General features: G+C 57.0%; 1 protein-coding gene across 2 annotated transcripts; it reads right to left on the bottom strand.

The window, feature by feature from the left end:
• Positions 1–1,073: 1,073 nt before the first annotated feature.
• On the bottom strand, positions 1,074–21,287 carry WDR86 (WD repeat domain 86). Of its 2 annotated transcripts, XM_072776934.1 has the most exons (7): positions 20,380–20,504; positions 20,008–20,271; positions 11,318–11,459; positions 8,412–8,826; positions 4,114–4,249; positions 1,358–1,461; positions 1,076–1,262 (listed from the first exon to the last, which is right to left on the bottom strand). In XM_072776934.1, exons 2-7 carry the CDS (start codon positions 20,168–20,170, stop codon positions 1,092–1,094), a joined length of 1,131 nt encoding a protein of 376 aa, XP_072633035.1. In that variant the 5' UTR covers positions 20,171–20,271; positions 20,380–20,504; the 3' UTR covers positions 1,076–1,091. The 2 variants fall into 2 exon arrangements, with proteins under 2 accessions (XP_072633033.1, XP_072633035.1); XM_072776932.1 differs by lacking the exons at positions 20,008–20,271; positions 20,380–20,504 and adding an exon at positions 21,185–21,287 and having other exon boundaries at positions 1,074–1,262.
• Positions 21,288–22,286: the final 999 nt, after the last annotated feature.

Genomic DNA, 22,286 nt, shown 5'->3' with positions numbered 1-22,286 from the left:
AGTGAGTGCCCTCCCCCCCCCCCCCCCCAGCCAGCAGCACTCGGCCTGTGCGTTTTGAGTCCCACCCAAAGAATGCAAAGCGATGCTGCTGCATGTGGTTGTCACCGGCAAGCCTGTTTTCCTGGGGAGACGGACACCCGGGTTCCCGGGGCTTGGGGGCGTGGCCTGGAGGACAGTCACAGAGGTACCCGACCCTTCCTACTGCCCCAGGTGTCAATCCCGTACCTATCAGTGGGCCTGAGGGAGAGGGAGCCACCAGTCAGGGCTGGACCTGGCTGCCCCGGGGAGCACAGGCCCTACAGCGCGTCTTGCTGGTGAAACAGCTCTTGGATTAGCGCAGTGGACAGCCTGCTCCTCCGCCTCGGGGATCCCGCGAGACGCTGAGCTCAGCCGCAGGCGCGGCCAGCAGCTTCTCGGGCACCGCCAGCAGCCAGGGCTGCCAGAGCGCCCCCTTCAGGTGATGAGGGCAGCTGGGGGCGGCTCTCCTCGGGGCCTGGCCCCTGGGGCTCCTGCGGGATGTCCCGCGCCTCCACCCCGCCCCCGGGCCGGCTCCTGCACACCCGGACCCCAGGGCAGCGCCCTCCTCCACTCATGCAGACCCGGGGGCTCCCAGCAGCCACCCGGACAGGCCGCAGGGCCGGTTCCTTGCTCCCGGGCCTCTCCCCACGCGAGTGCCGCGGTGGGGGTGACAGGGCCGCAGCCCCCTGCACCCCGGGGAGGGGCAGGCCCCCCGGGGGTGAGGCCCGGGTCGTGGGAACCCCTCCTCCCTCGGGAGGAAGCTGAGCGTGGGCAGAACAAAAGACATAGTCCAGAGCGCTTTGAAGGACGTGTATTTCAGTTCTTCCCCGGTGTCCTCAGGACAATTTGCCAAACTAGTGACAATCGCGGCTCGAGGGTTTTTGAGGAAATCCACCCCCCGCCCCGGTTCCCCTCAGGGCAGGCTTGGCTCCTGGGGACCCCAGGCTCGGGGGTGAGGGGCCGCTGACCCCGGGTCGGGAGGGTCCCGCGGCGCCAGGTGCAGACCCGAGTGCGGGGGAGCTCGCTCGGCGGGGGGGGGCCGAGGGCGAGCGCGGGCGGCGGCGTCCCGGGGCTCAGGCCGGCTGCAGGGGCGCGGCGGCGCAGCCCACCTTGTTGCTGAAGAGGCGGGAGCGGCTCCGCGCGGGGGCGGCGGGGCGCGGCGGCGGGGCGCACGGGAGGCCGCGCACGTCCCAGAGGCGCAGCGCGCCGTCGTGCGAGGCCGTGTAGAGCACCTGCTCGTGCACCTGCGGGGCGGGGCCGGGCGGCGCGTGGGCGGCGCTGCGGGGGCGCCGGGGCCGCCCTCCCGGGGCACCGAGCTCGGGGTGCTGGGGGCGCCTACCTGGATGCAGTTGATGACGAAGGCGTGGCCGCGGAACACCCTCTGCAGCGCTCCAGACTGGGCGTCGAAGGCGCGCGCGCGGGCGTCCCCGCTGCCCGTGAACACTGCGGACACAGGGCGCCGCTGGGCCTCCAGCCCGAGAGCCCCCGCCTTCCCCAGGAAGCCGGGGGTGGGGGGGTGGGGGGATGGGGGGCCCCCAGGCCCGGAGGCGACCTGGAGGCGGGGAGGTCCTAAGGCCCAGCTAGGGACTAGCTGGAGCCTCTTGCAAGGAAGGAGGCGGCACCTGCATTCTCTTACCGCGAGCCCGGAACTGAGGGGGGTCCACACCCTCCCCGTGCTCTGCAAACAGCTCTGCAGGACTGCCTGGCTTCCCTGCTCTAAATCCCCTGCCTTGGGGGGAAGGTCACGCACCCCCCATCATCTGAGCAGCCCACTGGGGCAAGGACCACCCAGAAAGTCGTTCCTCTCCCTCCTCAGTAATGAACTTGGCCCTCCAAACAGAGCCTAGACACTGTGTTGGCTAGCTCACAGGGGAGGGCCCTGGAATTCGGCTGTCCTCGCGCCTTTTCCTACTTGAGAACTCAGTCCAAGAGTTCTGACTCCAGGGAGCACCCGAATCACCTGGAGGGCTGGTGAAGGCAGATTGCTGGGCCCACCTGAGCTTGTCTCAGGAGGCCTGGGGTGGGGCCTGTGAACCTGCATGCCTAACCAGTTCCAGGTGATGAGGATGCTGCTGGTCAGGAACCACAATGAGAACACTGACCAGAACTCCCTTGTTTCCATATTGTCTTAGCCCGGGTTCTCCCAGAAGCTGACCCTGACACTGGGATTTGGATGCAAACACTTCCTTTGGCAGGGCATTCCATTAAGTGGGGAGAGAAACAGAAAGAAGGATGCCCATTCAGGTGTATTAGTGAGCAGGTGGCTGCAGGCGGCCCCTGGGAGAGGGTGCAGACCAGGTCTCAGAGCTGTGCCCCTGGGGTGCATGTCATTGGTTGAGGGCCTCTCTTGTGGGTGTCAGCTCCTAGCCATCCTCTGACCTGCTCCTCACAGGAAAACACTCTAGGGCAGAGGACCTTAGGTTCAGCAGAAAGAAGTGCCCCACGTGTGGTACCCACAGCATCTGCTATGCCCACTCAGCAGCCCAAGCAAGCCATGGGGGATTCTTAGGCTTGGGGATCTATCCCTTCCTTACCCCCACTAACTGTTTCACCTGCCTATTTCAGCCTTGCTGCTAAGAGGGGAAGTTTCATTCCTGGGTCTCTTCTGTTCCTTTCCTGCTTCCCCTGCCCCCCACCCAGCGTGGCTGCTGGGTGTCCTGTGGGTGGGAAGAGGGTCGGGAATTAAGTCTGAGCCACCTACAGCCTGTTGGCAAAGACCCTGAACCAATTTCCTTTAATACCAGGTAAGGTCCATCCCAGCTGCTGCCAAGGGGAGGCGCTCTGGGTGGCTTTAATCTTTTTAATTTAGAGGCCCTGACTTGGGAGCAGAGCTGTGATCACACTTACAGGCTTGGACACAGGAAGAAGGAAAAAATAATTTTCCCGTGTCAGACACCTAAATCTCAAGGGTATCTCGGGCTCTATTTTCAGAGATCCACATTCTATCTTCATCTAACACCTGTGCTGTGAAGTCAACTTCAAGTTTCTGCTGTGACTCCCCCTACCCATCTGCTCCCTCAGTGTGTGTGTGTGTGTGTGTGTGTGTGTGTGTGAAAACGGGGAAGAGGGGGGGTCTGATGACAGAACATAATGCTGGGGATTGTTCTGGGAAAGAGATTTCAGGAACCTGGGAGCCTTGCTCCCATGTAGGTGTGAAGGTAGCGGGGGTGCTTTCTGGATCACTGGGTGTGTCTGGGGTGTGAACATGTGCCAAGTCTGCAGGACAGAGCCAGCAAAGCTCAGATGTGTCAGTTTGACACCTGTGGGACCGACAGCTCATTGCCTACCCAATAAGCCATTCCGTCCTTCTTTCTTCCCAAGTAACCCCATTAATTCTGGCAGCAATAGCTCCAGATAAGAGATTTTATTATTCGGTCCCTCTTGCAGAGAGTGGTCAAAGAGATATATGCCAGGTCTGTGGGTAGGGCTTCCAAGAAAGATCTTTAAAGGGACCCACTCAGCTAAGAGATGCATCCTTTTGCCCTTCTGTCATCTTATATCTGCCTAAAACTTGACATGATGGCTGGAGCTCCAGCAGCTATCTTAAACTATGAGGCCCCCTAACAGATATAAGATATGTGCTAAGAGTGATAAAGCAAAATGATCAAAGGAAACTGGGTGCGTGATAACTTTGTGGAGCTATCCATTCCCACCTACACTGCCAGCCTCTGAAATTCTACGTGAGAAAAATAAACCACTATTTCATTTAAAGCACAGTTAATCTGGGCTTTCTCTTATTTATAGTCAAACCTAATGCCAGGTGAAGCCAAACCTACCTGGCCCTCAAGTCTGGCTGGAGTAAGTGGTGTCATAGTCTCATTTCGAGAATTAGAGACCTTCACCTTAGGGTTTCTGAACATTCAGGCTGCTGCTTGTTCTTGGGTGAAGCTGGAGAGGAATCCCCCCACCCTTATTTGGGCCTTCCTTCCAGGTGCCCGGGGGAGGCAAGGCTGCTGACCACCCAGAATGGCCGCTGAGGCTCAGGAGGGAGCAGCTGAGTAAGTAGAGCAGAGAGGCCCTGAGTGCGGGGGATTTGGGGGTGTGGTCAAGGCATGGAGGGCACAAGTTGGGGCAACGGGGACAGGAGTCACTTACAAGTGCCTGCGTGGTATTTGAGGGCGCTCACGCTGTGTCTGTGGGCCGCAAACGTGCGCACGCGCTCGCCCGTGTCTGCCAGCCAGCACTTGACCGTCCTGTCGGCGCTGCCCGAGTACACGTGCCGGTTGACGAGCTGGGGGAGGAGGAAGGAGGGTGGGAGCCAGACCCCTCCGAACTGGGGCAGCAGCAGGGGACGCGGAGCCCCCTTGGGGAGGGGCATGTGTGGGTCTCACTGGAAAGTGTGGATGAGCAGGAAATGACCCTGCCTGTGGGGACCCACCCACTGCCACTCCAGCACCCAGGGATCTTGTCACTTTGCCCTTGGCTGAGTCACTGACTCTGCTCCTCCACTGCTTCCCTGGTAGAGGAGCATTCTGCCAGTGCCTTCTCGTGGGGGGTACAGAGAAGGCCTGTAGGGCGCTCAACACGCTAAGGGCAAGGACCACAGAATGTTCGCCGGGGCCGTTACTGTTGTCAGGTGTCTCTTTAGCAGTCCCTACTGAAGAAAAGTCTGTGCCTGGAAAGGTTAACGTGAATCCACCTGTAGCTATGGCCAAGCCGCACCTGGTGTTCTCTCCTATTGACCCAGCTGACGAAAGGGCTCCCAGGGCAAGGCTTTCACTCTGAACGTTTTCCCACAGAAGAGAAGATAAGGAAAAAGAAAGGTCTAGAAGTAACCTGAGTGGCTGCAGTGTGTCTGAGGTAGATCTTTGCTAGGATCAGAGCTGGACACCCAGTGGCTGTCGTTGGGTCCTGAAGCTCCTGCTCCCAGGGCTGCCCTGGTGGGGAGGGAGGAGCCCTGGAGACAGGCTCCCCCACTTCCCACCTGCCCCAGCTGACCAGAGTGGCATTCACACACCCCCGCTCGGTGTCTGTCGCAGGAGGTAAAGAAGGGGCCTGAGAGAGAATGGATGGGGTTTGCGAGGCCCCTCACACGAGCAACCCTTGCCAAGATAGACAGTGTCCCAGCCCAAGGGAAGTGCAGAGACCATTAAAATAATTCTGCAGATTCCTCTAGACAAAACCACATGCAGCCAAGAGTGCCCCCACCCAGCAGCTCTGGTTAGCAGTGATGCAGAGGAGAACCAAAAGTTGGGTGAGGAGGGCGGCTGTAAGCCCCAGAGAGAGCCGTCCATGCCAGACCTTGGAGGCTCAGGAAAGAGGAGGCCCTTCTCCTGGGGCAGCGGGCAGCAGGCCTGGAGCAAGTACAGGCTGGCCACCGGCATCCCTCATGTGTCCGATGCCCTCTTAGCTTGAGCACACACCTGCCCAGCTACAGCCACACTCTGGGCTCCTTGCCACTCCAGTCCCCACAGCTGATCCAGTTTCCCCAGATAATTTCCCAGTTTAAATCCCAGAGGACAGGACTCTGACTGGTCCAGATTGTATTTCCACCCCAGCCACAGCACAGGTCAGACTTGGCTTTGGGCCATTCACTATGGCAGAGGTGATGGGATCTCGAGGAACACGTCCGGCCTCCTGGAGGCAGAGGTTGCGGGTGGTTCCCCACAGACAGAAGAGGCGTAGAGACATGGCCAGCGGTCTCCCAGGCCCGGCCCTGAGGTCCTGAAGGCTTACAGCTGGCTCCAGCCAACACAGCCTGACTTCTGGCCCCTCTTATTGGTGGCCCCTGCCCTAGAACAGAGCAGGTGTGGACGTGTACCTGCATGCCCAAGGGGCTCCGGCAGGGTCCAGGCCATCACTCGGTCTTCTTGCTATCTGCATCACACTCCCAGAGCTTGGTTCCTGGGCCATCAACGAGGGTAGGGGCAGGAAAGCCAGAGGATCTCCCCAAGCCCACTTGGCCCTGCCAGCCTGAGGCCAGAGCCAGTATGTTGCCCTGGCCCTGCTTCTCACTGTCCCCCAAAGCCCTGGGGACATGCCATCCTCCTCGGGCTTCTCACAAGTCCTCTCTGCCCAAAGAAGCACCCCCATGCTAATCCCACCACTCCTTTGTGGGCAAGCCACCCCGGGATCTCTCCTCCTGCTGCCCCTAGCACGTGTCTGCCCCAGGCCCCAGTGTGTTCTGACCATCCCCATTGACTGTCACTCCAGACACAGCCCCAGGCCTCCAGGAGCCACAAGACTTACGGACCTCAAATAAAGGGAGCTGGCGTGTGTAGCCTGCGGGATGGAAGCCCCTGTGGGACCCTGGGCTACGCAGCCTCTGCAACCCTGCACCCCTCAGCACACGCAACAGAAGCGCTGAGCTTCCATGGCTGCTGTGGCAGAGGGATGATGCCTCCTGCTCCCCATGCAGCGTGTCCCAACAATGTGGTGCCTGTCACACTGTGTTTAAAAGTGACCAAGCAAAAAAAAAAAGTGACCAAGCCGCACAGCTTCAAAGTACAAATCATGAGCCCAGAGGCCAAGGAAATGCTCCAAGCGTGTTGTCCTTGGCTGCCTAAGACCTCACTGTTCGCTTTGGCTGCTTTCCTGAGAGGACATCCACGGGGAACAGCTGGGCAGCTTGGGGAGGCCAGAGGAGGCCCGAGGCACAAGAGGAAGCAGACAGACCCTGACAGGGGCATGTCACAAAGGACAGGCCCTGCAGTTCTGAGGGATGGGGCTCGAGGGCCATCTCCCTGTATGTGACCCCTCCAAGTAGATGGCAGGATGAGGCAGACAGGCCTGGGGCTCTGCTGTGGAGGCCCCTGGGGCGCAGGCCTCTCCCCGCTCCACTCACAGCAGCAGATGCACTTGGGCAGGGAAGGAGAGAAGCTGCAGGGTCAGGCTGCAGAGCACAGCTGGGCCCTGGACATCCCACCTCTGGAGTAAAACAGCCAGAAGAGAGGTTCCCCCACTCCAGCAAAGTACGGGCCCCGTCACACCTTTATAAGCTGCCGGCTACATGTTCAGTCCTGGGTTCCTATCTGTGTCTGCCCCTTACCAGCTGTGAGACCTTGGACAAGTTGCTTACCCTCTCTGATCCTATCTTCTCATGTGTAAAATGAGAAAATATAAGCAGGGGCAGCACATCCGCTAGATGCCCAACAACAAGAGCACAAGCTCACAGGCTCCGAGAGCAAGCCATGCCCCCGGCTCTGGGCCATGTCCACTGCTAGCTCATCAAGCCCTCACAACCACCAGGGATGGGCACGATGTCACGCTCATGATCCCTGATCCAAAATCTTGGGGCCAGACGTATTCCAGGAGTTTTTGGATTTTAGCAACATGCTCATGTTTCTACAGCAAAGGAATGCGTATTCCCAGGAAGTGGGGTAAAGTGAACTCCAACTAGCCTCCTATCTGTCCAGGCCAGGCTTTGCTGCCAAGCAAGTTTTGGTGCCAAATCTAAAAAATACACTTTATGTTTTGGAGCTTTTGGATTTAGGAATTATGGACCAGGGTTTCTAAATAAATATAATCCTCAAAAAAAAATATAATCCTTACCTAACACGTTTAGAAACCAAGATTCCTATGTTGACAACAGCTTTAACCCTTGTATCTGTGAATGGGACTGTACATGGAGACAGGGTCTTTAAGGAGGTAGTTAAGTTACAGTGAGGTCATTAGGGTGGAACCTAATCCAATATGACTATGGTCCTTATAAGAAGAAGACATTTGAGGGGCACCTGGGTGGTTCAGTGGTTGAGCGTCTGCCTTCAGCTCAGGGCATGATCCCAAGGTCCTGGGATCGAGTCCTGCATTGGGATGATTCCCACAGGGAGCCTGTTTCTCTCTCTGCCTATGTCTCTGCCTCTCTCTGTGTGTCTCTCATGGATAAATAAAATGTTTAAAAAAAAAAAAGGAGAAGAAAACATTTGAGAGGCGCCTGGATAGCAGAGTCGGTGAAACGTCTCCCTTCTGCTCAGATCAGGATCCTGGGGTCCTGGGATTGAGTCCCATACCAGGCTCCCTGCTGAGCAGAGTCTTCTCCCTCTGCCCAACACTCGTGCTCTCTCTTGCTGTCTCTTTCTCTCTCTCAAATAAATAAAATCTTAGAAGAAAGAAGAAAGGAAGAAGAAGGAGGGAGTAGGGAGGAGGGAGGAAGAAGGAAGGAAGGAGAAGAAAAGAAGGAGAAGGAGAAGAAGAAAAGAGAAAGAGGAAGAGGAAGAAGAGGAAGAGGACATTTGGATGCAGAGGGAAGACCATGTGAGGACCCTGGGAGAAGACGTCCAGCTACAAGCCACCACCTTGGTCTTAGACTTCCAGCCTCCAGCATGGTGAGACAATCCATCTCCATCGTGTAGGCCATCCCGTCTGTGGTACTTGTTACACAGCTCTAGCTAACTAGCACACCGGGTGGCCCAGTGGCCTTGCCGGCAGACAGGCAGGGGCTGGGCGGAGCTCACCTCCAGACAGATGACGGAGCCCTGGTGCTCCCTGAACACCCGCAGCTGCTCCCCACTCAGGATGTCCCAGGCACGGATGGTGGCGTCGGTGCTGCCAGTGAAGGCCGTGTGACTGGGCGTGTCCAGCACGAGGCAGAGCACGGCACCCGTGTGGCCCCGCAGCGTCTGGTGGCAGCAGCCACTGGCCACCTGCCATACCTTGGCCGTGCCATCCGTGCTGCCCGTCACCAGAAGCCCCCCAACCTCCTCGGCACAGGGAGCCCCAGGCAGGTCCCAGGGAGCAGAGTAGGCAAGGGTCAGCACGCAGTTGCGGTGGCCCCTGAACTCCTGGGACACCTGGCCCTTGTCCACACTCCAGGCTCGAGCTGTGCGGTCATAGGAGCTGCTGAAGAGCTGGTTGTTGGCGACCAGGATCCTGGTGGGAGGAGGGATAGGCAGGGGTCAGACCACGCAGGGATGCCCAGCAGGCCATCTCAGGGTCCCTCTGCCCAGGGGCCTGTGTGTTCAGTGAGCCCAGAGAACTTCATGTGGGAGGAGCAGACTTCGGTTCACACCCTGCCCCCCAGGACCCCAGAAGGCCTCGGGAGCAGCAAACATTTATGATTCTCAGATTCAGTTTAAGGAATGCTAAGAACCTCTCCTCAGAAATACACGTTTGTCTTCAGCCTAGAACTTTGCATAAGGTCAAAGGCTCGGCTCACACACCCTTGTTAAGAAGCCCTGAGCACCCCCAGAGCTCCCTGCCGAAAGGAGCCCGCAAAGGGGAGCGGCAGAGGGAGGCAGCTGGATCAGGCGTGTGTCACAAGTGTGGGGACTGAGCAGTCAGCACCCCGCACCTCAGCGTCGGAGGCATCGTGTGTTCCCTCTGCCTTGGAGCCTGGCACAGATGGGGGGAGACGCGGCCTCCCGCCCACACTGCCCACGCCGCCCCCCTGGCCGGTGCTCACTTCCCACAGGTAATTAAGGAGGCCCACCCCCCGGCACATGCAGTTCCTGACTCACTTCTTCCTCAACACCCAGGATGGATGGTTTTCATGATGTGTGTATGTCTAAGAGAAAGTGACACTATGACACCACGTGGCACCGCAGGTGATGTACTGGGGGCCTGAATCCCGCCCGCTCTGGCCTGGCATGAGAAGGCATGGTCGGTGCCTCCCATCCAGAACTTACCCACTTGGCTGGACTCTGAAAACACAGGAGGAAGTGAATCCCCCCTTACCTCGGGGATGTGGCACATTCGTGGGCACAGTTACTTAGTGATGCAGTAAAGTTACTAAGTAATACAGAGCATCTCCCCGGAACTATCTGTTTAGGGCAGCAGCCCTTCAAGAGTGGTGGGTGTGAATGTGTGTGTGTATGTTCGTGTCTGAGTGCACATGGACCTGTGCTTATGTGTGTGAACGTGTGTGTTTATGGTGTGGGTGTGCCCAGGAGAGTATAACCCCAGCAGAGCACCATTCCCAGCATTAACGTCCAGCTTTGAGGGGCGCCTGGGTGGCTCAGTGGGTTAAGCATCTGCCTTCGGCTCAGGCCATGATGTTAGGGTCCTGGGATCAAGCCCCACATCGGGCTCCCTGCTCAGCAGGAGCCTGCTTCCCCGTCTCCCTCTGCCTGCCACTCCCCCTGCTTGTGCTTTTTCTCTACCAAATAAATAAAAAATAAATTTAAAAAAAAAAGGGTCCAGCTTTGCTTTTGAGGAGCAGCTGATGGATACAAGGTACAAGCTGAGGGCAGGCCGGTCACCTGAGATGTGGCCTCTCCCACCTGCCCCAGCCTTGTAACAGGAGACTCCCATGCACCTACACTCTTCGACCTCAAGGAAGGATGTCGGGATACGACCGGCAGGACATGTGTCCTCCCTGACCCCCTCGTCCTGCTCTGGCTCAGGAAGCAGGGGCCTCGCTCAGCAGCTGGGAGGTGACCTTGCCCACTCATGGCCATCCTGAGCCAGCACAACAATTCATCTCAGGGACACCTCTCTGCCGAGAGACGTGACCCAGCTCCGGCCCTGCCGGTACGCGGCTCTTCCGGCAGGCAGCTGGACTGCCAGCCAGTCAGTGGTGGGTCTGGCACCTCCACTGCCACCCACCGAGCACTGAACCACCCCGCCAGCCGCTTCCCACTCGACCCAGGCCTGCGCAGAGCTCATGCTGGCAGTGTCCCTCGTGGCTGCGAACAGTTTCCCTTCCCCACCCACCCGGCCCCGACCCCTCCAAACGCCCGCCTGCACCTGGCCTTCTTCTGACTGCCTCGGCGCACCCTCAGGCACCCCCCAAACCCCGTCAGTGAGGCCTGGACGGCCCGCGGGCAGGTGCCCAGACCCCTGCTTATCCCGGACACTCCCTCGGGAGTTTAAGACGGCCACGACAAGTTACATAAATAGTGTCAAATTGATCTGATCAGCAGAGGAATGTTCATGGCTCAGCTTAGACCCAAATTCAATAAAGAAAGGAAAAATTCAAACCTCCTCGAGAAGGAGGAGGTGGGGATTTCAACAACAACACGGGAAGGAGAGATTTAAAAATACTCTTGATTCCATCTTCAGCACAATTCCCATTTTGCTCCAAAACAAGCCCCTGGTCTACCATCAGGTACCAATTAAACCACTTCCTCTGGAATGCAGGAGCTGTGGCCTCCAGCACCTCTCCCTGTGCCCAGCAGTGGGCAGTGCACACCCGGGGACCCCGGGGGGCCGTCCAGGCACAAGCCTCCCTTCCCCCACTGAGGCCTCCCAAACCCCCACATGCAGCCCTGGGCAGTCAGCCCCCTGTCGTGCCTGGAGACGCTGGCATCCTGGGCCTTCCAGGGCTACATGCTATGCTCCCCCAGGGAAGCTAAGTTCCCCCAGGGCAGGGGCCACATGGCCTACATCTCTGTCCCCTGCCCCCTACCCCAGCCACCCTGACCTGTTCACAATGGATGTGTGTCCTCGGAACACCTGTAGGCACTGCCCGGTCCGCACATCCCACTTCCTGATGGTGCAGTCAGCGCTGCACGTGAAGGCAGCTTCGTCCTCCAGCTGGCAGAAGGTCACGTAGCTCTCATGCCCTGTGGACAAGGGGAGGCGTGAGTGTGCCAGGGCACAGCAGGGAAGAAAGCCGGGGCGGGAAGTGTTTGAGACGAGTCCAGGCCCACTAGCCCTTTGAGGGGACAATTTCAATCTGGGAGTCTCAGGAGCTATGGGAGGAAATGCTGGATGGTGGCTATTCTTACATTTGGGGAGGGACACTCGTCTTAAAGGAATCAGGTCCTAGTTCTTGGAAACTAGAAATGTTACTTCACTAGGGAAAAAAGATATATTTGCAGATGTAATTAAGGATTTTGAGATGGGGAGAGTGTCCTGGGTGATGGCCAGGAATGGCAGCACAAGAGTCTCTGAAGGAAGGGGCAGAGGGAGATGTGAGGATATAGAGAAAAGATGCTGTGGAGACAGGGCAATGACCTGAGATGAATGATGTGCCCACCACCAAGGAGCGCTAGCCACTGCCAGAACCTGAGGAGGCAGCTGGTTCTCCCCCACAGGTTTCAGAGGGAGTACAGGCCCGCCAACACTTTGATTTGGGCCCACTGACACTGACTTTGGATTTCTGGCCTCCAGAACTGTGCCAGAATAAACTTCTGCTTTAAGGCATCCAGTGAGATTGCTGGTCACAGTGGCCACAGGAAACTAATATAGAAACAGGGATGATTAAGACACTTTCCCGGGACACCTGGGTGCCTGAGTGGTTGAGCATCTGCTTTGGGCTCAGGGCGTGACCCTGTGGTCCTGGGATTGAGTCCCGCATCGGACTCCCTGTGGGGAGTCTGCTTCTCCCTCTGCCTGTGTCTCTGCCTCTCTCTCTGTGTCTCTCATGCATAAATAAATAAAATCTTAAAACAACAACAACAACAACAACTTTCCCTGCCTTCAGAGAGCATGAGCCTGGAAGGAGAGAGTCAGCCAACATGACACATCGGGGGTCAGCAGAGGAGAAGCCCTGATGCTATAGAGCAGGAAGGGTGGGGAGGAGAGAAGAGCATTCTGGGAAAGAAAATAGCACCCACCGAAACAGGAGGGGGCCCTTGGGGCAGAATTTGGGTGCTTGGGAGAAATGGTGGGTAAGGCACAGAGCTGAGGGTGGATGTCCAGGACAGGGGGAGGCCACACACTCCATCAGCCCAGAGTCTCAGACATGTGCACCTGCTCATCCACCACCTTGTTGGTGCAAAGGTCAATGTTTTGACTATCGGCTTGGCTGTGGGATCAAGGGTTATGAAGCAGCCCCAGAAGCACTCAGGTCCCCAGTCATAGTAGGGCCTGTCCTTCATGTAAAGATGGCTCCACCTCAGGGGCACCTGCCTGGCTCAGTCAGTGCAGCATGTGACTCTTGATCTTGGGGTCGTGAGTTGGAGCCCCACCTTGGGTATACAGTTTACTTAAAAAACAACAACAAAATCCTTTAACATCCCTCGTGATAAAATCTAAATCTATTTAGAATCTAAAATCAGAATTTATGGGCAGCCCCGGTGGTTTAGTGCCGCCTGCAGCCCAGGGCGTGATCCTGGAGACCCTGGATCGAGTCCCATGTCAGGCTCTCTGTATGATGCCTGCTTCTCCCTCTGCCTGTGTCTCTGCCTCCCTCTTTCTCTCTGTCTCTGTGAATAAATAAAATCTTAAAAAAAATAAAATCAGAATTTATGGGTTAAACATATACCCCTATATGCAAAGATTATCTATGCTTATATCTATTTCTATACCTATATATACTCATATATATATATATATTTTAATTTATTTATCCATGAGAGACGCAGAGGGAGAAGCAGAGACATAGGCAGAGGGAGAAGCAGGCTCCATGCAGGGAGCCCGATGTGGGATTCGATCCCAGGACCCCGAGGTCATGACCTGAGCCAAAGGCAGATAGATGCTCATCCACTGAGCCACCCAGATGCCCCTATACTCATATATTTTTAAAAAATGTTTACACCTTGGATATCAACTTTTTTTTTTTCTCTCTCTCTCTCCAAAGATTTTATTTATCTATTTGAGAGAGAAAGCATGAGCAAGGAGAGGGGCAGAGGGAGGACCAGACTCCCTCCTGAGCAGGGCACAATGCAGGGCTCAATCCCGGGACTCTGGGATCACGATCTGAGCCGAAAGCAGATGCTTCACTGACTGAGCCACCCAGGCAACCCCGGGTAACAACTCTTGATAGCAAACTGAAGCTGAGTATATTTGAAGAGAATCCAGGGGTCGGAAAATCAATTGAATCAAAGGAATGTTACACCTAAGATCCATTTCATGGATGAGGAAATTGATAAATTTAAATATTTACATGTGTGGGAAATAATTATGTTAAAGACTGCGACTGATTTTCTAAATTCCGTCTAGATGTCTGGTATCAGACAGACAAGGATTTAAAATCTTCTGGGCAGTTTCAAGCTGATGTACTCTGTTCGGTCCCAGCGATTTAGCTCAGTTACTCTTGGAAGAACCCAACTCCCTGGGTTCTAAGAAACAGATTTAAAAAAAAAAAAAAAAGAAGAAGAAGTAAGGAAGGAAGGCATGTTTTCAGTCTTCTTGGATAGCATGTACCAGGCCTCTAAGAAAACAACGTTTGTGTGAAGGAAGTAAACAGTTGAAGACGAAGCAGATTACGTTTCCTTAAAATGCACGTCAGTCTAAAAGTCGAGGGCAAAATGTGTCTGGCAAAACACAGCCCAGCTTTTTGCCAACCTCAAAATGTTTATAAAATATTTGAAGATTGTCAACAAACTTTCCCTGAAACCAGAGCTGCTGCAGGGAGGGCTCAGCGCCGTCTAAGGAGCCACCTGGCTTCCCGGGCTGGCTGGAAGGCAGCCCGGCGCCCCGAGGGCCGCTGGGTGTGGGCGAGCCGGCCCTGCACACGCACCCCGCAGTCCTCCTCGGACCCCGTGCGGTCCGACGCCAACCACGCCAGGAGAGGCTTCCGCAGGGCCATCAGCCCCATTCTGGCCGGTTTCGACAGCATCTGACAGCAGGAAGGCAGAGTGCCAAGTGTTTATAGGCCAAGACAAGCACTGGAAAACGGTGGCGAGTAAGCCATGGCACCCCTACTCAGTGAAGCCACGGCCACTAAACCAGGATGTGGAAGATCATGAGTTGGGTGACCAATTATATGACCCATGGAAGCAGGAAAAAAAAAAAAAGAGATATACAGTAAAAATATAAATACCTATGGGGGGCCCTGGAGGGCGCAGCTGGTTAAGGGGCTGGCTTGGTATCTGCTCAGGTCGTGATCTTGGGATCACTGGGCTCTGATTAGCGCACAGTCTGCTTGAGATTCTCTCTCCTGTCCCTCTGCCCCTCCCCCCTCTCAAACAAATAAATCAATCTTTAAAAAATATATAAATACCTATAAACAAAGACTTTAAGAAAAGAGTCAATAATGAAAAGAATTTTTTCAACGTTAAAAATAAAAAGCTCGGGATCCCTGGGTGGCTCAATGGCTTAGTGCCTGCCTTTGACCCAGCGTGTGATCCTGGAGTCCTGGGGTCAAGTCCCTCATCAGGCTCCCTGCATGGAGCCTACTTCTCCCTCTGCCTGTGTCTCTGCCTCTCTCTCTCTCTCTGTGTCTCTCATGAATAAATAAATAAAGTCTTTTAAAAAATTATTAAAAAAAAAAAGCTCATCTCTGGAGCTGGGCCAGGCTGACCCTCTGCCCTCCTGGGGGCCTGGCCGTGGGCCGCTGAGGCTCCCTGCAGCAGTCAAGGCCCTCCCAGGGACAAGCCCCTTCCTCGGCATGCCAGGCTCCTACTCCACATCTGAAAACCCACACAGAAGGAGTCCCAGCTCAGAGCCCTGCCAGCAGAGGCTGCAGAGCGTGTCCCCGACTGCAACCCACAGACCATTTGACAAGGTCCACTGCCCCCAGCCTACAGGGTCACCCGGGGAGGGATGAGGAAGGCAGGAGGGAGAAGGGGGGGGGCATTGCGTCTCCAGCCACTGGCGTGAGCTGCTGCAATTGTGTAGAATAAGCAAAAAAGCCAAACTAAAAATAAACATTTTTGAAGGGATAAAGAATGCAGATAAGATACAGTTATTATGTTCAAAAGGACAGGCTGAGGCTCAGGGTTCTCTGCCAAGGTAGTCGGCTCTCCCTGCCTCCCCAGCCACACACTCTCGGACTCGCTGGGGGTTCCGAGTCGAAGGGCCCCGTGCACACGCAGGAGGGGCTGCCCGGGGTCTGCAGTGGCAGAGGTGGGCCGGTGTGGGCACCCAGCTAAGCTGGAACATTCATGCCTCCTACTTGGCCTGGAAAGAGCGGCCTCCCTTGCCTCTGCTGGCCCTGGCAGGTCTTCTGTCTGCCCCTCGGGGTCTCTCTCCTCTTCTGCAGCCTGCTCCCTGCAGCTCCTGGATCCCCCCTCACTGCCTGCAGGGTTCAGACAGCTGGGAGCCCAGCAGGAGACTTTAGGTCAGGATCTGCTGGCCCAGTTCCCCGGAGGAAGGCCTCTCCACACCCTCTCAGGGGCTGCAGGCCCCCACCCTGGCTTCTTCAGCTCCAGGAGTGTGGACAGCCCTGCAGGGACCAGCCCCATAGTACAGCGCTTCCCCTGTACTATGCCCACATTTTGCAAGCGTCTCTTTACTAAACTCTCCTTGAGCTGTTATTTGGGGGTGTCGTTCTGTTTCCTGCTAGGGCCTGCCTGATGGAGCCGCCCCTCCGTGTGTCCTGTCGGCAAGCCAGAGCAGTGACAGCCACGAGTCCAGAGTGCAGAAGGTGTGGTCAAAATAGACGGTGTCTGACGAAGCCACCGAAGTCTCGGCCTCGGGCCACCTGCCTCGAGCCCCCGGCCTGGGCAGGCTCATGCTCTGTCATGGTGCCACCGCAGGGCCTGGCCTTCCAGCCCAGCTCCTCTCGGCCCACACCCTCAACCCGCCTGCTCTCCTGCCTCCATCTGTGACTCCTCACTCCACACCCACAGGGAGTTCACCACCCTCGGACGGTGCTGTCCGAAGAGCCAGAAGGATGAATTACCCTCCAGGGCTTCCTTCACATCTATGCTTAAGACAAACTGCTTTTCGATGGAATTTCTCCTGGGTTGGGACAAAGTTAACAATGAAGTGTTTATGTCTGAGAGCCTTCCCTGTGCCCCCACATGCTCCTTCAGGAACATGCAGGAGATGATTCAGCAAGCCCACCTCTGGGTATCTATCTACACGAAGGATCTGCAAGCAGGGCCTGGAAGAGATGTTTGCACACCCCAGCTCAGAGTCGCATTTCTCACCACAGTCAAGTGGAAGCAACCCCAGTGTCCAGTGGCAGATGAGTGGGCATAAAAAATGCACACAACCAAACAGTGCTCAGCCTTCCAAAGGAAAGAAATCCTGACACAAGCTACAACCTGGGATGAACGTGGAGGACATCGTGCTAAGTGAAATGAGCCAGTGACAAAAAGACAAACACTGCATGATTCCACTTGTACCAGGTCCCTGGCGCAGTCAGGTTCACAGAGACAGGAAGCAGGATGGTAGGCGCCAGGGGCTGGTGGAGGGAGAAATGGGGTTCAGTTTGTTTTACAGGATGGAAAATTCTAGAGATGGATAGTGGTAATGGTGGTACATCATAAATGTTTAATATCTTGAAACTGTACACTTAGTATATGTGCTGCCGAAGCGAGCACGAAACTGTACACTTAAAAAACAATGGTTAAGAGGGCAAATTTGATGCTACATGTTTTCTATTAAGAGTTAAAAATTGTCCCCAGTCCCTTCCAGCCCCACCTAGCCCAAGAGGTGAACCCTGACTACCTGGGCTCACAGAGTTCCTGCTCATCTGAAGTTCAAGTGCACATGGTCCCTCAGTTTAGCCATCACTCTCTCCATCCAACCTGCAAATTCTCTGGGGCAGTATCTTTGCATCTAACACAGGCACCCAGGACAGTCAAGCCAGTAGCCAAGAGGGGCAAGGGCTCTGGAGCAGGAGGGAGGGGGCAGCTCCCCCCAGTGCCGCTCTGCCTGTGTGAATGGCTCTACCTGTGTAAACTTGGGAGGACTGGCTAGCCCTTTGGAGCCTCCAAAGGGGATAACCACGGCTGTGAGAAGCAAAAGGGGGAAGAGCTTTGGAGCCGGCCCGGTGCAGTGCCAAGGAGATGCTCTTACTCAGTCCAGGCTGGTGGATTGTGGGCCTGGAGGACTATGGTGGCCACTAATATGTGCCAGGAGCTATTTATTGACTGGCTTGCTCCTGCTCCCTCACAACCTCATCAGGCTAGATGACTATTTTATTGTCCCCCAATTCACAGATAGAGAAACTAAGGCATGAGAAGTTAAATAATGATGAGATTGGAGCCCAAGCAGCCCAGCTCCAGAGCCCAGGCTCTTGATGGCCCCTCCTGCTACCCAGAGGCAAAGTTACGGGTCATCCGGAAGGGCAGGCATCATCAGGCTTCCAGTAAATATGAGTGTGCAGTTTGTTCACACAGAATTAAAAACAAACAGCACCCCCGTCATGCTAGAAGATGCTGTTGGAAGACGAGGATGCTTGTGGAATAGCCACAGTGGGTTGGAACCTTTGGGCTGGGCCCCTTACTACACGGGGACAGACCAGGACAGGGACTGCCATTTTGGGGCATGCTGCCTATCTCATTGACCCAGTGAAGTGCCCCCAAATGAATAGGCACCCAACAGATAAAAGGAAAAGAGGGGAAGGGGATAATTATATTCAATTCAATTCTTCCTTTTACAGAATAATTAGCAGTTAAGCCTACTTTCTCCTTTGGAGCTCACCAACTGCATCTGAAAGCCAATTCCAAGTACTGAAAAAGCAGAGCTGCTGCAGGAGGGAAGCTCGGGGCTATTAGAAGCCTACGGTCCAGAGACACCTGAGTGGCTCAGCAGTTGAGCACCTGCCCCTGGCTCAGGGCGTGATCCGCAGTCTCAGGATTAACTCCCACATCAAGCTCCTTGCATGGAGCCTGCTTCTCCCTCTGCCTGTGTCTCTGCCTCTCTGTGTGTGTGTGTCTCTCATGAATAAATTTTAAAAATTTTTATTTTTTTAAAAGATTTTATTTATTTATTCATGAGAGGGGGAGGGGGAGAGAGAGAGAGAGGCAGAGACACAGGCAGAGGGAGAAGCAAGCTCCAGGCAGGGAGCCTGATGTGGGACTCGATCCTGGGTCTCCAGGATCATGCCCTGGGCCGAAGGCAGCGCCAAACCACTGAACCACCCAGGCTGCCCTACAGCTGAATTTTAAATTCTGGATGGATCTTAGATCTTCCGGTCTCAGTTCAGGGCCTGCCAATCTGTGTGACTTTGGGGGTGGCAGGAGGAACGTGTGTTAGTTTGTAACCGACTCTGCTTTATCCACCCTCACCCCCAAATAACAGGCAAGCCAAAATTCATCTCTTCTGGGCTTTGAAATATCTACCATAGCTGCTTTTAAAACCAATAGGGCCGGGATTCCTGGGTGGTGCAGTGGTTTAGCGCCTGCCTTTGGCCCAGGGCGCGATCCTGGAGACCTGGGATCGAATCCCATGTCGGGCTCCCGGTGCATGGAGCCTGCTTCTCCCTCTGCCTGTGTCTCTGCCTCTCTTTCATGAATAAATACATTAAAAATCTTTTAAAAATTAATAAAATAAAGCCAATAGTATCAGCCCACAGTGAAGCTGATTTGTACAACAGTGAAGCTAATTTGTACTCTCTGTGCCTACAGGAACTTGGAAGGCCCTGGGGAGGCCACCCAGGACTTGCTGATTATGGTGGAAAAAGAACAGGCAATGATAAATAACCACAGCGAAGAGAGTGTTGGGATTCAAGGGGCTGTATCTGCTGTTCAGGCGACAACAGGGGCAGAGCTGGAGAGGGGCCTCACAGTCCTGCAGCGTAGACATGTGATAGGGATGCAGGGTAAGAAGTACATCTGCCTCCAGCAACTAGGTACGTAAATATAGACCGATATGTGTGCATTTGTGCAACCTTTATAAAACAATATGTGCGCCTGTATGTGTGCCTCCTGCCATTGCATCATGTTTCCAACTGCGTTAAATTGGTTTAACAACCCCCTTTTGAGAAACTTTGATCCATCCTTCTCCAGCACCCCTTCCAGTAGAAGAAAGGAGGCTGCAGAGACAGCAGAGTGGTCAGATGGGGAAGGGGGCGTTCAGATTTCAACTTTCCCCTCCCCACCGTCTGTGTGATCCCAGGCCACTTCCTGCCTCAGTTTCCCTGTCTGCACGAGTGGGAGAACAGCAGTGTGAAGACTGCCCAAGGCAGTCTTAAGTGCTCAGTCCCGCGGGCACTTAACAAGCCCTGGCGGTCACCACAGTGGCTCCTAGAGGAAATGTGCGGCCACAGGCCAGCGGGGAGTGAGAGACGGGGGAGGGCGCAGAGGTGCGATCCCGGTGGTCTGCTAAGGCCTTGGGGATGGAGAGGATTTTCCGCCCTAGGCTGACGGCTGAGGATAGACCCCGCGGCGGGTGCGCCCCGGCCCGGCGGCCCCGGTCCCAGGGGGCTCGGCGGGTCGTCGGCGGGGCCGGGGCGAGCACCCCCCGACGGGGGCCCCGGCACAGCGGGGGCTGGGCCCTGGGCTCTGGGCTCCGGGCTCTGGGCGGCGGGGACGGAGCGGGAGGGTGTACCTTGCAGGAGGGCGCAGCACTGGCCGTCCGCGGTGCTCCAGAGCCGGGCCGTGCCGTCCTCGCTGCCCGTCAGCAGGCGCTGCCCGTCCGGGCTCAGGCTGAGCCAGTTGATGCCGCCGCGGTGGTCGGCGCAGACCCGCAGGGCCGACCCTCCGCCCCCCATGCGGCCGGCCGGGCGGGAGACCACGAGATGCGCCCCGCTAGGGAGGGGCGCCCCGGCATCCGCGCCGCGGCTCCCGGCGGCTGCGTCCCGCGGCCATGGCCCTGGGGGGGGGCACGGGGCGCGGCGGCGGTGAGGCGGGGGCCCCGCTCCCTCCCGCAGCCGGAGTCCCGGCCCCAGCGCGCCCGCCGCCGCCCTTCCCCGCGCCCCACCTGAGCGGGCCCCCCTCGGAGTCCGGACGGCCGGGCGGGGGCGTCTCCGCGCGCTGGAAGGCTCGGGCCTCCGCGGGGTCCGGCGGCGGGAGCGGGGGACCCGGGAAGGCGAGCGCCCCGCGCGCCCTCCCCGGCCGGCGCCGTGCGCTCGGGGCGGCGAGGGTGGAACAATACAGTCCGGCCAGGCTCCTCCTCAGAGACCACCCCCCAACCTGTCCCCTCCCACTTCTCCGGCCGGCGCCCCAGCCCCCACCCAGCTGCCCCCTTCCCCCCGCCCCGCACCCCGGCCCGCCCGACCCACCTCCGCCGCGGCCCCAGCGCCCGCCCCGGGGACGCCGGGGACCGGGCCACGTGCGACTCCCCCGGCTGCCCCGTGCGGGGACCGCAGGCCGGGACGAGGAGGAGGAGGACGTGGAGGTGGCCGCGGGGGCCCGTGGGGTGAGACGCGCACGCCCGGGAGCTCCCTCGGGCCAGCGGCTGCGCGCCACGACCGGGCGAGCCGGGCCCCCCAGGCTCCCCAGCCCCAAGGACCCGCCGGACAGGCGCCCTTGGAGAGCGCCCCGCGTCCGCTCTCGCGGGGAACCACACGCACACCCCGAATTCTAAAGAAGCTCCGCGAGGGCGGGTGGCGGGCGGGCCAGGGGAGAGCGGCGCGGTGGGACTTCCCGGAAAGGTCAGGTTCACCCCAGGGAGCGGCCGCGGGGTCCCGCCTTCTCGTGCTGGGGGCGTGGGGCCCGCACCCACTGACCCCACAGCTTTCGGCAGCCACTCCCACCCCATCCCACCCCATCCCACCCCATCCCACCCCAGCGCCTGTGACGGCCCACTGAGGTCTCCGCAGGAATCCCACACCGCGGGGTGCGAGCCCTCCCGGAATGCCTGCTGGTTCCCATTAGAGCGGTTCCGGTGCCCGCTTCGCGGGGGGCGGGGAGGGGTGACACCCCCCAACTCGGATCCTCCAGGTCCTAGAGGTAGCAGGGTTTCCCGAGGGGCGGGAGTGAGGGAGGGAAGGAGCTTTGGAAAGCTAAGCTCTCGTGGCGACCAGACCTTCTCCCAACGGCCCACCACTACGTCCAGGCCCACGACGTCCAGACTCCGAAAGAAAGCCCCCTAATGGGGTCCCCAAGGTCACTGGACAATTTATTCTCCAAGCATCTTAACCAGAGAAACCCACCCTTTCCCCAACCTTGTGAGTCGGCTTGCACTTCAGCTCCAGGGGCCGGCACCAGGGAAGGGGTTCCGGGTTGGGGGGGGCCGTGTTACAGTGGGATTTGGAGCTGTACAGGTGGGCGGGAAGGAGGCCGGAAGCCGGCCTGATCTGGCAGGAGAGAGTGAGGCAGCAATCGGTGAAGTATTCTAGAGTCTTCAGGAATTGGGTGCTCAAAGGGAGGAAGGGAGGACTCTGGGAGTCTCCACTATGCTGAGACTCTGGAGTGGGTGGCTGGTGACATGTGTTCAGAGATGCTCCTCCAGGCTGACCCTGAGTTCATTTTAGGACTTGTGAACTTCAAGGCACCATGGCAACATCCAGGTATAAAGACAGTTGGCCATACAGGTGCTCTGAAGAAAACCCAAAGGAGACAGAAGACTCTCTGGCCGTTGCTCGAGGGGTACCCAGTTGCTCCTTCTCTCAGGGTCCTGGTCTGATCCCTTTCACTCTCGCTGCCCCCAGTACAGGGTCCCTCCATACCTAATACGGGGATGCCATACAACTTGTGAAGTAGGATTGCTGAGCTACCATTTGCCATTGAGAAAAAGAAAAGGAAAGGCAAGGAAGCATGTTTTTCCCCCTTCGTTCCAGATTTCAGCCTTTCCAAGGCAGACGGAGGACTGTTTGGGACAGAGAAACCTCCCCAAGCCTCCTGACCTTTCACTGCACAGGCAACAACCATGTCTGGTTTACGGTT

The sequence above is a fragment of the Canis lupus genome, chromosome 15 (genome assembly GCF_048164855.1).
Source record: "Canis lupus baileyi chromosome 15, mCanLup2.hap1, whole genome shotgun sequence".
NCBI classification, from domain to species: domain Eukaryota; kingdom Metazoa; phylum Chordata; class Mammalia; order Carnivora; family Canidae; genus Canis; species Canis lupus.
Note: the sequence above shows the minus strand (reverse complement) of the source record. Positions and strands in the feature narration are given on the sequence as shown.